General features: G+C 37.5%; 2 protein-coding genes across 5 annotated transcripts in view; one reads left to right on the top strand and one right to left on the bottom strand.

The window, feature by feature from the left end:
• Window positions 1-8,821, top strand: part of LOC137653548 (angiopoietin-2-like) — a 9,235-nt gene extending 414 nt beyond the window's left edge. The window contains exons 1-5 of the mRNA XM_068387031.1: window positions 1-612; window positions 3,838-3,978; window positions 5,814-5,929; window positions 7,519-7,686; window positions 8,045-8,821. The exon at window positions 1-612 is cut by the window's left edge and continues 414 nt beyond it. Coding sequence (XP_068243132.1) covers window positions 1-612; window positions 3,838-3,978; window positions 5,814-5,929; window positions 7,519-7,686; window positions 8,045-8,378 — 1,371 coding nt within the window. The 3' untranslated portion in view covers window positions 8,379-8,821. The remainder of the gene's footprint in view (window positions 613-3,837; window positions 3,979-5,813; window positions 5,930-7,518; window positions 7,687-8,044) is intronic.
• A 1,612-nt stretch (window positions 8,822-10,433) lies between these two features.
• The window catches only part of LOC137653547 (probable 4-coumarate--CoA ligase 1), a 17,905-nt gene continuing 13,338 nt past the window's right edge, over window positions 10,434-15,000 (bottom strand). For all 4 annotated transcript variants that reach the window (XM_068387028.1, XM_068387029.1, XM_068387027.1 and 1 more), the window contains exons 8-11: window positions 14,265-14,390; window positions 13,629-13,856; window positions 12,502-12,667; window positions 10,434-11,967 (exon numbers count right to left, since the gene is read on the bottom strand). In XM_068387028.1, coding sequence (XP_068243129.1) covers window positions 11,837-11,967; window positions 12,502-12,667; window positions 13,629-13,856; window positions 14,265-14,390 — 651 coding nt within the window. In that variant the 3' untranslated portion in view covers window positions 10,434-11,836. The remainder of the gene's footprint in view (window positions 11,968-12,501; window positions 12,668-13,628; window positions 13,857-14,264; window positions 14,391-15,000) is intronic.

The following is a 15,000-nucleotide window of genomic DNA, read 5'->3' on the forward strand; positions in this document are numbered from 1 at the left end:
GGGTCCATACAGAGACATGACCCTCTGCAACCGGTGTGGGATGACATAGAACAACTCCCATCAAAAATACTCAGTGAAACAAAACGGATACTGAACTCTCATTCAGCTAACATAAATGATGAAATGACTCACAAAACAGAGGAGTTTAAGAGTGCATTGCAATCAGCCATCCAGTCCAAGGCAAACGTTCAGGTCAAAACACCGTCGGACGAGGCAGGCATCGCTCTAGAAGAACTCATGACCAACTCCTTGAAACAAGCTTTCGATACTTTCTACAAGACTCGCATGAAACAAGACGACGAAGCAGCCCCCGAGAGTGACAGCATCATAGCTTCGCTCGAAGAAACGGGTTCCAAACTGACGTGCCATCTAGACAAGATGCTTCGGAAGTCTGATTTCATGTTCGACTTTAATGCCACCGCCGAAGATCACGTCTACGAGATTATGCGCGAGGGAGAACGCCGGCAACTTTCGATAAGGAATCTGGACGAGCAGGTGAACGACATCAGGTTGGCGCTGACAGCGGATGAAACGGACTTTTGTTCGCCAGTGTTGGATAAGCTGAAATTCGCCATCAGTAGCTTGCCTTCTGAAAATCGACTGGCAGAGTCTGTATGTTTGGGGAACGTTTTAATTTTAACATCACCAAATACTGCTTTGTTGTTTTAATCTGTAGAATGAATGTCAGTTATTCAATTGCCTTTTCTAACGACAGAAAATAGACCTAGACTATATAAGACTTTGGTCTTTGGTATTGCAAACAACGTTAGCTTTTTTTTTTAACCTACGAAATGCATTTTTTTTTTGTTATTTTCCTGTTTTTTCTAATAAACGTGAAAAGTTTTTATTACTTTAAAACTTTATTCTTTTGAACGACTTAATTAAACTAATCTCTTGTGACTGATCATGCTCTTGTTAGTTTCGAAATATACATTAAAATGAGGAATTATTTTATAAAGCCTGATTAAAATCATGAAAAACAAACCAGATATTTTAAAATTTTAAGAATTTTCTAAAATCTTACATTCGACCCAAGGTGTGTTAGAATTAATTAAAGAATTAATTTTACAAGAACAATCTAATTAAATAAGATATTTTTTGGAGAATTGTTTGAGAAAAAAAAATTATGATTTTAACACATACACATACTAGTTAACATGGAAGTCGACAAATAATAATAATAAAAAAAAAAAACGTAAAATACAGTACATTGTTGGTTATCAAAAATCTACCAGTGCATACCATTAGTTATTATAATTACCATTATCATTATAGTTGTTGCTAGCAATATTAATAACCAAAGACAATAATATATAGACGTCTCTACTTACATACATCCGTATTGATTGATTGTTATATGTATTGGGATTACCTGACGTCGTAATTGGTAATAAGTTAGGACGAATAAGGCAATAATACGGATTAATTAATGATGCAATGTTATTTTTAACACTGTTACCATAACATGCCCACAGGACTACAACCTGAATGAGAGAGGAGAGAGAGAGAGAGAGAGAGAGAGAGACCCATGACCTATGACAAACTGAATGAGAGAGAGAGAGAGAGAGAGAGAGAGAGAGAGATTCCCATGACCTATGACAAACTGAATGAGAGAGAGAGATTCCCATGACCTATGACAAACTGAATGAGAGAGAGAGAGAGAGAGGAGAGAGAGAGAGAGATTCCCATGACCTATGACAAACTGAATGAGAGAGAGAGAGAGAGAGAGAGAGAGAGAGAGAGAAATTCCCACAACCTATGAAAAACTGAATGAGAGAGAGAGAGAGAGAGAGAGAGAGACTCCCATGACCTATGACAAACTGAATGAGAGAGAGAGAGAGAGAGAGGAGAGAGAGAGAGAGAGATTCCCATGACCTATGACAAACTGAATGAGAGAGAGAGAGAGAGAGAGAGAGAGAGAGATTCCCATGACCTATGACAAACTGAATGAGAGAGAGAGGAGAGAGAGAGAGAGAGAGAGATTCCCACAACCTATGACAAACTGAATGATAGAGAGAGAGAGCGAGAGAGATTCCCACAACCTATGAAAAACTGAATGAGAGAGAGAGAGAGAGAGAGAGAGAGAGAGAGATTCCCACTACCTATCAAAAACTGAATGAGAGAGAGAGAGAGAGAGAGAGAGAGAGAGAGATAATTCCCACGACCTATGGCAAACTGAATGAGAGAGAGAGAGAGAGAGAGAGAGAGAGAGAGATTCCCACAACCTATGACAAACTGTGTTGTGTGTGTGAGAGAGAGAGAGAGAGAGAGAGAGAGAGAGAGAGATATTCCCACAACCTATGACAAACTGAATGATACGGAGAGAGAGAGAGAGAGAGAGAGAGAGAGAGAGAGAGAATTCTCACAACCTATGACAAACTGAATGATACAGAGAGAGAGAGAGAGAGAGAGAGAGAGAGAGAGAGAGAATTCCCCAACCTATGACAAACTGAATGATACAGAGAGAGAGAGAGAGAGAGAGAGAGAGAGAGAGAGCATTCCCACAACCTGTGACAAGTTGAGAGAGAGAGAGAGAGCATTCCCACAACCTATGAAAAATGAATGAGAGAGAGAGAGAGAGAGAGACGAGAGAGAGAGGAGAGCATTCCTCAACCTATGAAAAATTGAGAGAGAGAAAGAGAGAGAGAGAGAGAGAGAGAGAGAGAGAGAGAGAGAATTCCCCAACCTATGGCAAGTTGAGGAGAGAGAGAGAATTCCCCAACCTATGGCAAGTTGAATGAGAGAGAGAGAGAGAGAGAGAGAGAGAGAGAGAGAGAACATTCCTCAACCTATGACAAGTAGAGAGAGAGAGAGAGAGAGAGAGAGAGAGAGGAGAGCATTCCTCAACCTATGAAAAATTGAATGAGAGAGAGAGAGAGAGCATTCCTCAACCTATGAAAAATTGAGAGAGAGAGAGAGAGAGAGAGAGAGAGAGAGAGCATTCCTCAACCTATGAAAAATTGAATGAGAGAGAGAGAGAGAGAGAGAGAGAGAGCATTCCTCAACCTATGACAAATTGAGAGCGAGAGAGAGAGAGAGAGAGAGAGAGAGAGAGAATTCCCACGACCTATGGCAAACTGAATATGAGAGAGAGAGAGAGAGAGAGAGAGAGAGAGAGAGAGATATTCCCACAACCTATGACAAACTGAATGATACGGAGAGAGAGAGAGAGAGAGAGAGAGAGAGAGAGAGATATTCCCACAACCTATGACAAACTGAATGATACAGAGAGAGAGAGAGAGAGAGAGAGAGAGAGAGAGAGCATTCCCACCTATGAAAAATTGAGAGAGAGAGAGAGAGAGAGAGAGAGAGAGAGAGAATTCCCCAACCTATGACAAGTTGAGAGAGAGAGAGAGAGAGAGAGAGAGAGAGAGAGCATTCCTCAACCTATGAAAAATTGAATGAGAGAGAGAGAGCATTCCTCAACCTATGAAAAATTGAATGAGAGAGAGAGAGAGAGAGAGAGAGAGAGAGAGAGAGCATTCTTCAACCTATGAAAAATTGAATGAGAGAGAGAGAGAGAGAGAGAGAGAGAGAGGGGGGGGGGGAGCATTCCTCAACCTATGACAAGTTGAGAGAGAGAGAGAGAGAGAGAGAGAGAGCATTCCTCAACCTATGACAAGTTGGGAGAGAGAGAGAGAGAGAGAGAGAGAGAGAGAATTATTGCAAGTTGAATTTGCCAAATTATCATGAATGTAAAGCCGTAATTTTGATGTTTCAAAGTAAAATTGCCAATTAAGTTATTATTAATCCCCTAAAATAATAACATACTAGATATGTGTCCTTTAGTAATCTTTATTATCAACATTTTATTCTAATTCAGGTTCCCTTTGACAGGAGGACGCTTTGGACGAGACATACAAATCAGTGGTTGAAGATCTTCCCAGCGCCCTGCACAGAGATTGTTGGGACATACTACATCTAGAACCTCTCTCCCCTTCCGGCGTCTATACCATATATCCTACAGGAGATTCTCAGGTGAGGCCAAGGGTGGTCAAGAAATCAATAAAGCCCTTACGGTTTAAATGGAGAACATGTAGTTTTTTGAGCTGTGTTTGATTACTATTGGCATTACAATGGTAAACGAGATTGAAACATGATAAAAATAAACATGAGAAACAGCAATGCTCAAAATTAAACCAAATATCCAGTGTTTACCTGTTTATATATCTCAAATTCTTCCTTATTCGTGATGAACCGTCAAAGCTTTCTAGGTTATATCTTGTTACCCTCTTCGAGATATACCTGGGTTTGACACCATAGTTCTTAACCTTCACTTCAAACTCTGGGCTGATTTCATATACGAGGTAGGCTACTGGGGAATAGTTTATGACGATAGTTAGCCTACACGAATACTGTAGGCCTCCTACGTACTCTCGATATACAGGTACATAAATCCTACCTGTTTCAGTATACGCACACTCTGGCAACTACTCAAGACACTGTCAGGATGTTTTAATCTATTCGAGGTATATTTTCTAATCAACTAAACTATTCAGTTATCAGTGGAAAAGTTCCTCACCGGTTTTACATCGTAAGTTATAAAAGAAAAAGTTCCTCAAAGGTATGCATCAAGTCCACGATGACACATAATCTATCAATTCGACGGAATTGTCAATAATTCCTTCTCCAAAGATGTTATTTCAGCACTGCGTGAATATGGATGTGCTTAGCTCTCCTTACCATGGTGAAGACTAATCACAGTTACACCACACAAATATAACACTGAAGCACGAGAATTACGTAAATATATTACTTTTAAGAACAACCGATAGCTTGCACCCTTGCCATTTTCAGCACGGTGTGTGTAAATAAACTACAAAAACTACCATAAAACACGAGTACATCCAGATCTCCTGAAGGTTCAGTGACAACTGATTTCAGAAACTGTTCGAACTCGAATTTAACTTCCGGGTAATCAGTAATGACATTCTCGAGTTGCCAAAACGTAATTAAATATACAAAATAATAATTTAAGACCAATGGATACATCCTTTTTGACTTCATGGTCCATTCTTTGATATATCGGAATAGAAAGCGAAGGTGTAGCATGGAGTATTCTAGGCCCAATGACCGAAAATGTCAACAAAGTTTGAGTTGAAAGAAGGTTGGCAAAAGGTAAATAAAGGTCGGCCATCTTTAATTTGATCTGTTTAGCCAGTGCAATATGAAACTATTATCATATCCTCTAATGAATGTTAGAAATAACTAGATGCAACCTCGTCTATCTGCTTTCAATCTAGAAAGCGAATATTCCATTCGAAGACAATTTTGATATAGCTCCCGAGTTAGGTATGCAACTGCCCATTTTCCTCTTCTTGAGTTTTTTATCTGTAACTTCAAACTCTGTCATCCACAGGAGTGTCCACTTTTGCCTTTTCACTCCCCATTTCCATGACAACGTTAACAATCTTTTAATATTACAGCAATTATGCGCTATCCTGTTTTTATACTGCCAATTGTTTATAAACTTTCTTTGGCATTCACCTGATAAGAAAGACTTACTAACCACCGTCGAAAAAAATGGAATATTGAAATAACGAGGGAAAATGATAAAGAAAGAAGAATATGTTGGAATATACCTGAATAAACAGGATACTCATACTGTTGATTATAAAATGAACCTTTTATTTCATTGTTTTATTTGTTTCCATCAGTTTTGTTACCTCTGCTATCACTATAGGCCTACGGGCTGCCTTCGTTCAAGAGCCCATTTCTTGCTTTTTGCTTGGCAATCTTAAACACACAAACAGCATCACTATACGCGTTATATCAAATATTCCTGAAGTGTGACCAAACTCAATTTTCAACAGAGGAAAGTAGATGTGTGGTGTGATATGGAGACTAAGAGAAACGATGACTCGAAACCAGGTTGGACGGTTATGCTACGCAGGAGAAACACATCCGTAGGTCTACTGAATTTTAACAGGTAGGTTACGTAGAAAGTTCTTATGTCTTTTGTTCTGTTACTTATCATTGTTGCTTAATTATGATCCATTTTAATTATTATTCTCATTCACACATACTATATGAGCACTATGGATTAGGATTATAAAATTTCTGCCTCAAGCGAGGCACTTGGACATCAAAGGCCTATATGCACTCAGCTCTAACTTTACATATATATATATATATATATATATAGCTGAGCTGGTAGTGATTTCAAGATTTAAATATAATTAATGGAAAATAGATATTTCACATTTTCCTTCAAATACTACAATTTTGGAATTTATGTAGTCAATTGCTACATGAAGCATTTTATGTCTCATGCCTTCCTCTGTATTTGTACAAATAGGCATACAATTTGTTTACATAATATACTGTCTAAAATCATATATTGCTTGTGAGCACTGCACATGGATAAATTATACATTTTTTACCATTTACTTCACGAAAGCAGACACTTTTATTATATGGAAACGAAAACAGAATGAAACCATATTGTATCTTTAAAGATGACTACAGTAGGCCTATTGTTTGAAATAGAACCGTACATCTGATCGATCATGGTCTCTCTCTCTCTCTCTCTCTCTCTCTCTCTCTCTCTCTCGGAAATTTTTGCCATCCTCAGTTAAAGAACGACTATTTAGTCCGTTAAAGTTGTCTAATGGAAGATTCTAGTATTCTGACCTCCCTTAAAAGTGATGCTACATGTATGGAACACGTAGCACTCCGCTATTCTAGGATACTCCAAAATCAAACCATTGTTCTCTAGTCTTGGATAGCGTTATAGCCTCTGAAATATGGTCTTCCATTGTCTTGGGTTAGAATTTTCTTGCTCGAGGGTACACTCAGGCACACTATTCTATGTTTCCTTATTTCCTTTCCTCACGGGGCTATTTTCCCAGTTGGAACCCTTGGGCTTATAGCATTCTGTTTTTTTTTTTTAATTGGGGTTGTAGCTTAGCAAGTAATAACATTAATGATAATACTTACTATAAGAGCTGTTTTTCGGGGCCTATCACACAGGGGAACCTTGTGAACTATAGGACCTACAAGATCTGTTTACCGTATACATTCTTAGATATTTAGAATATCACACAGCCATAGCTACTGTACCATGGTCTTCCACTCTCTTGAGTTAGAGTTCTCTTGCTTGAGGGTACAATCGGGCACACTATTTTTATCTTATTTCTCATCGTCTTATTTTGTTAAAGTTTTTATAGTTTATATTGGAAATATATATTTTAATGTTACTGATCTTAAAATATCTAATTTTTCCTTGTTTTTTTTCCTCACTGGGCTATTTTCCTTGTTGTTGGAGCCCTTGGGCTTATAGCATCTTGCTTTTCAAACTAGGGTAGTAGCTTAGCAAGTAATAATAATAATAATAATAATAATAATAATAATAATAATAATAATATACATTCCTAGGTATTTAGAATATCACACAGCATGTTCATATAAATTGTCCAGACCACATTATCGAAGCACTCGGAAAACAATTAAGTCTCCATGAGTGAATGGCTGTAAACTGCCATCAACCAAGACCACTTGATGTTATCCGTTTTTCAGGTCGTGGGATGAGTATGCTGAAGGATTTGGCATACCAGGCGAAGGAGGAGAATGGTGGCTGGGGTTGAACTGGGTTCATGAGCTGACTTTTCACCAGCCATATGAGCTGTTGTTTCTCCTCCGTGATATTGAAATGGAACAATTCAAAGCCCACTATGCTCGTTTCATGTAAGGAGTAATTTTGTTCTATTTGGATTAAGAATGATTTACATGTTTTTTTTTTTTTTTTTTTTTTTTTTTTTTTTTTTTTTTTTTATTTGGAATAAAGATTGAACATAACCTAACCTAACCTGAAGTTATTATCTACTAGTTTTCTCGGGATGTAGATAATAGTGTTGACTGGTTCTTTTGAATGTTATTTCTTGGTTGAAATAAAGATTAAAGTCTTCATACTTGATATAGAAACACGAACCAGTCTGACTAACATTGATAATACCGTACTAAGGTTAGTAACCGTAATGATAATAATAACAGAAATAAAACTGAAAATAGTTCGAGGTAATAATATAATTCCTCTAATCAACAGAGTAGAGGACGAGTATCGAAATTTCCGCCTCTCAGTGGACGGATTCGAGGGGCTCATTAACGACGCCTTCGGAAGTTTTCACCATGGCCAGCCATTTAGCACTGTTGACAAAGACAACGATGCCTGTGAATGCAACTGCGCCTCCAACAATCAGGGTGGATGGTGGTTCAACAGGTGCCATAGGACTGTTCTTACGGCGTCCTTCCCAGAGTCTAATGACAGGTCCCAGAAGACGATAAGATGGTTGACTGGAGGGGACTACCTTACAGGGCACTGGCTGGTGCTTGATGACGTCACCATGATGATCAAGCCGGTCGAAATAGTTCTTCAGTAATGTTTGGCTGGTGCTTGATGACGTCACCATGATGATCAAGCCACTCGAACTAATTCTTCAGTAATGTTTGGCTGGTGCTTGATGACGTCACCATGATGATCAAGCCACTCGAACTAATTCTTCAGTAATGTTTGGCTGGTGCTTGATGACGTCACCATGATGATCAAGCCACTCGAACTAATTCTTCAGTAATGTTTGGCTGGTGCTTGATGACGTCATCATGGTGATCAAGCCGGTCGAATTGGTACTTCAATAATGTTTCGAAAATATCAGTTCATCTGAATGTTTCGTAGTGAAGGTGTCAATCATGAATTTCGAAAACTATTCCCCTTCAACCAAGAGACAATTGATAGATTTTGTTTTGTTTTGAAAGATACAACATATTTATGTTTCCCACTAAAATTTATTGCTTTGGAATTAAAATTTTCATATCACATATATTACAGATGCAATTTTAATTCCTTTCCATCCTCTTTATGCAAATCTAGTCCCATCAAGACCTTTCCAACGTATAGTTTAAAGAATCGTAATTTCAATCAGAAATTCTCCGTAAAAATATACTGTTCTCAGCCATATTTCAGTAAAATACAGGTGACGGTAATTTTACCCTAATTTGTTATTATCTTTTACAGGTTGGTGACCATAATATCACTCCTTTATGTCAATATATCCTTTTCTAAAACGATAAAAATCCTGGAATAAATGTTGTCAAGCATTTACCGTTTTTTTACGGCAAAATTTTAACAGTGTACCAACTTGCTATGGTTTGGATGATTTTAAAAGATTTTTCCATTTTTCAAATTTTGATCAAGTCACCAATGGTCCTGAAAGGGTTAAAACTGAATAAGATTATAAATATGACAGGAATCATACATAGCTAACACGAGAAGGTTGTATATTGAAAATACTTATTCGTGAAACTAATATTATCACAAAAAAAGTACAATACATGTTGCCAACAAACCCTTCTACACAAATGTATTTTTCTTATACAACTGAGATACAACATATTTTAATAACTTCATCAAAAGTAAATCCTCTTGACAGATAACATTGCATATTTTTACGTTTTTCTCAATAAAGAAAAGAATATTTAGGATGATGATAATAATAATAATAATAATAATAATAATAATAATAATAATAATAAGAAGAAGAAGAAGAAGAAGAAGAAGAAGAAGGGAGAAGGTGAAACCAATCAAGAGAGCTAAGAACATGCCAATGATGGGGGGGGGGTGGGGGGGGGGAGTTGAGGAGACTGAGGCGTCAGCTGATCAGATGGATGGAGGTGGTGGGGAGGGATTTTACTAGGGTGGGACTGGGGGAGGAGGGTGGAAGGAATAGAGTCCTTTCATTATACGCCATCAAACTTCCAGTCCACCATCTTGGAGGACAAACATAGACGCGTTCAGTGAATAGCTGTGGTTGAACTGTTGAATAGTTAGCCATCTAATCACATTCACATTCACACAATGCCCAGTTTTTGCGCTATTGTTGACTGTGGGAATCGAGGACAAAGAGATGACAAGAGTTTCTACCGCATACCGGCAGTTATTCAGAATCAGGACAAAGATACAGAGGAATTATCCAAGCGCAGACGTGACTTGTGGTTGACCAGAATATCACGGGCTGGTCTACGTGAATCCTCACTACCCTACGCACGTATCTGTTCTGATCATTTCATATCAGGTCAGTCTCGGCTAGGCCCTAAAAGTATCATTATTCCTGTGTAAACATGCTATATCCGATCGCATAGGTGACTTGACAAGTATCATCGTCAGTTCAGTGTGTAGTGTGCGTGGGGGAGGGGGGCATCTCAATTTTTAAACATCAAAAGGGGCATCTCAGATTTTCAAAACAAAAATTAAAAGCGCCCATATTGCCTATATTAATAAAGACTACTTACCTAGGTCTCTATTTCGTCAAGGTGCTCATGCCTATATATAATGAAGTGTATATTTATATTTATTTTAATTTGTGTATTAAATTGTGCAGACATACAGGCCTATATGATGAATAAACATTGATTATAAATAATAATAATAATAATAATAATAATAATAATAATAATAATAATAATATCTGAAAGCTGGTTTAACTCGAAGGGGTCTTCTGCTTATATATGAAACATCGAAAAAATAATTAAACTTGTGCATTTAATTGCAAGGAGGCAAAACGATCATCCAAGAACATTACAATAGAGTTTGTCCATCATATGTTTATATGTATATAAGAAATTATAGCATTTGTAACCAAACACAAATACAATGGTTAGGCATTCATCTGCTCGCTAGTGTACACTGGGTTGGCCGACAGTACCAAGTAGTTCACCATATCAATGTATGAAATACTGGGAAAATCCTCAATATTTTGACTGAATGAATTCTGCATCTGGTATGGATCTAGGCCATCAATTAGAACGAGTTTCTGCTTGTAAAAACGCTTATCATCACCCGACAATTGTTTGACAAAGTCGCTCTCATTGTCCATATTCGCTGTAGCAGCCGCGATGTTTTCGCTGTGTATGTCCTCCAGCATGGCCGCCGGCGATTCCCAGTGACGTCATTGAAAAGACTCTATAGAAATAGATGGGGAAAATTGACTGGAGTGGCCAACCTTGCTATACAGTGGAATTAATAATGTTGAAAGAAGTTGAATTCTCAGTGTATTTGACCTCGAGTTAAATTGCCTCTATTTTAACTAAATAAAATACAATTGAACTTGTAATTATAACTTACAACACTTAGTGGTCTTACAGTGTATTTGCACTTGAGTTAAATCGCCTCTTTTAAACTAATTAGAATACAATTAAACTTGTATATGTGTTACTTGCGTTAAATTGCCTCTTTTTAACTAATTAAGATACAATTAAACTTGTAAATATAACTTATAACACTTTATGGTATTACAGTGCATTTTATCTTGAGTTAAATAGCATCTTTTTAACTAATTAGAATACAATTAAACTTATAGATATAAGTTACTGGCGTTAAACCACCCCTTTTTAACTAACTAAATACAATTAAACTCGTAGATATAATTTACAACACTTATGGTCTTACAGTGTATTTGATCTTGAGTTAAATCGCCTCTTTTTAACTAATGAAAATACAATTAAACTTGTATATGTAAGTTACTTGCGTTAAATTGCTTCTTTTTAACTAATTAAAATACAATTAAACTTGTATATATAACTTACAACCTTTTATGGTCTTACAGTGTATTTGATCTTGAGTTAAATCACCTCCTTTTAACTAATTAAAATACACACCAACTTGTAGATGTAAGTTACTTACGTTAAATTGCCTCTTTTTAACTAATCAAAATACAATTAAACTTGTAAATATAACTTACAACACTTTATGGTCATCTAACCTAACCTAACCCAAAGGAAAGACTGGATTTCTTCGACCATGGATCTATCCGTTTAAAAGGGGGACGATATTTTTCCTTCTTCTTTACAGTTTCGATTGGAATTTTATAAACTTGTTCTTCAGTTGTCTTTTCAGCACCTTTCCCATGTGGTTCTTCGGTAATACTTCGACAAACTCGACTCCTCCAGATAGCTGTTTGTACGGAAGCACCTTATCTGTAATGTGATGCCACATGAGTATTTATTCATTAGAAAACAAGATTTCATAAGTACATGAATAAATGAAACTACAATATCTTAAGATCAGCAACAACGTTAAAATTGATCTGTCATATATAAAGTATGAGGAGAGATCTGTGTCAGTCTGTTCAACATAAAAAAGAACATTCGCTGCAAGTGTGATTAGGATGATCCTTCCACAATCTGATCACAGCTGGAACAAAACTTCTAGAATTCTGAAGTTTAAGGAACACAGGTTGAATACTAGAAACACATTGAGAACCAATCACCATAACTTATTTCTAAGGGCTTAACACGAAGTTTTGATCAGTTACATCCAGTGAATACCCTTTCATCATAAATATCTTTTAAGATATCATTGATTATATTGTGTTATGTAATAGTCTTACATCTTTAGAATATGGCATATTTTGAGCTCCAAATAGCTCTTTTACAAACTTGTATATGCAAAGAATATCGAACACTCTCCTCGTCACATGGAATCGAAACACTGAAGACTGACCACCATACCTGCAACATGCTTCATAAGCTCTTTAGGATCCAGTGTGGCACCTTCTGCAGGAACAACATAGGCCCTGGGAGCTTCACCTAACCGGTCGCTTGGCACTCCAACCACAGCTACGTCGCTAACACCCTCTACGTCACGTAAAAGCTTCTCCAGCTCACTTGGGCAGACCTAAGGATAACATTTATTTAATGTTATCTTGCAGGAGCTTTTAAGTATTAGAATATTTATTATGATCTCTGTTATGTCCTTTCAGTAATGAACATCTGTTTGTACATAAATCAAGACCACTTTCTTATCGGCTTAGACTAATACAATTTACGAGTTGATTTAGGCATGGTCTAAATGCTGATAAACAACTGTACGCAGAGGACACAACATGCAGAGGCCATAGCTTTAAACTTTTTTCAGTAATCCTTACATTGGGGGCCATGACTTGAGTCTATGAGCCCCAGCCCAGAAGTGAAAGCTCTGGGCAATCTGGGTGTACATGCAGTAATCCTTACACTTGATTCGTAGAAAAGTTTCTTCGTTCAGCTAAAATTGCTTATAACTATCTCTTTTCCTGTTTTACTTGCCTTCCTATATTGCCCTGTCTTTTAAGAGGTTTGTCTATGATTGATTGAGACTGCTATACACCCTTTTGTCATGATGCGGGCTTTAACAGATGGCTTGTTTCCATTTTACTTGACTCTCATTAGCAAAGTTGTTTTTTTTCAGCAATTCTGACAATCTAATAGCAAGATTTCTTAGGTATATTTTAAATCACTACCTAAAAATGGCCAATTACTAACTGTCAATCAGTATCAAAAGTAATAATGGGTCTGACATTGGAGGCTAAGCTAAGGCTTAAATGGCAAAACGGCAAAATCTTAGTTTTCTAAGCAATAAAGCTGCCAAGTAATGGTGCTGAAATGAATGGTATGTACTTTATGTACAGAAAATTACCTTATAAACCATAATCAAATGCTTAAGGCTCTACAAATTACTCTTTTATCCTATAGCAGCATTTACTCAATAAAGGAAATTTCTCGGCCTTTGGGGGCTATGACTGACTGTCTAAAAGCCCCCGTCCGGAAATAAGGTCCGGGCAATCTGTGTGTGTGTGTGTGTGTTTCGGCCTAATCCTCACCTGATATCCTTTCACTTTAATGAGGTCCTTAATCCTATCGGTGAGATAAAGGAAGTTATCGCCATCGTAGTAGCCAAGATCTCCCGTGTGCAGCCATCCTTCGGAGTCGATGGTGTCAGAAGTAGCCTGGGCATTGTTGACATAACCCAACATGATGGAGGGACCTCGCAAGCATATCTCTCCCTCAACACCTTCTCCCACCATCTGGCCTGTTTTGACGTCTATCACCTGAGGGAAAGAGGAAGTCATTCTTCAAAATGAGTATCTACAGTATTGCCATTCAAGAACTCAACTATTTGGATATCACTAAATATCAATAGTCTGTGAAAGATAAGCCTTGGTTGGAATGGCAGACTTGACATCAGTGAGTTCTGAGCTTGCCCTGCACCAGGGATGAAATGGTTTTCATTATAAAGCACAGCCTTGATGTCCTGTACTCAACGCAGCGAGAAATGGACGATAGGGTAGGGCACCTGGCTTTACCGGGATCCCCCCCCCATCTCAATGGATAACAGTGAGCTAGGGTCCTCCCTTGGATGGAAGGGGGATTGGAAACTGATCAGTTATGACCTACCCTTTCCCTCGTCACTCATGCATCGCCTTTAAAACTTTAACTAGCCAGAGTTATGGCCTTACCTTACATTCATAATAAGGAAGAAGTTTTCCTGCAGCATTCAATTTGAAACCAACGGCTCCTCCATTCACAGCTACGGTAGCACAAGTCTCTGTCATCCCATAGCCTTGACCAGCACCTTTCCCACTCTGAAAGTGAAATATACAATTCAGATGGAAATACTTCAGGTAAAATCATTATAGGGCGTATTATCACTTGAGATTTTATGGGTATGTTGACGAATGATATACTCGAATTACTAAATAACTAACAGACATTTGCTTTTATGTAAGGAGATATACAACATTATCGAAGACTGTAAAAATGAGCTTATAACATTACAGTTAGCAAAGGCGGTTGAACAGGATATACTTGTATGGGAAATAAAATAAAAAAAATAAATACAGAGTTCAAAATGGGACTAACTCAGCTGCTATTAGTATAAGTTGTCACGCTACTTTAAGTCCTTTTAGACACTTTATTCAATACTGTTGGATTTAAAAATGAAATTATAATGGATAAGGTTTAGTTTAGCGAAACTACATTCATAATAAATGGCACATATATTCTTTTAATTGCCAATAGTGCTTTGACCAACATTCTGTGATACACGCGAGGTATCTAAGCATACGATATGATTATGATCAAGAGAGAGAGAGAGAGAGAGAGAGAGAGAGAGAGAGAGAGAGAGAGAGAGAGAGAGAGAGAGAGCTTACGGCAAATTGAATGATAAGAGAGAGAGAGAGAGAGAGAGAGAGA

This window comes from Palaemon carinicauda, chromosome 14 (assembly GCF_036898095.1).
Source record: "Palaemon carinicauda isolate YSFRI2023 chromosome 14, ASM3689809v2, whole genome shotgun sequence".
In the NCBI taxonomy this organism is placed as follows: Eukaryota; Metazoa; Arthropoda; class Malacostraca; order Decapoda; family Palaemonidae; genus Palaemon; species Palaemon carinicauda.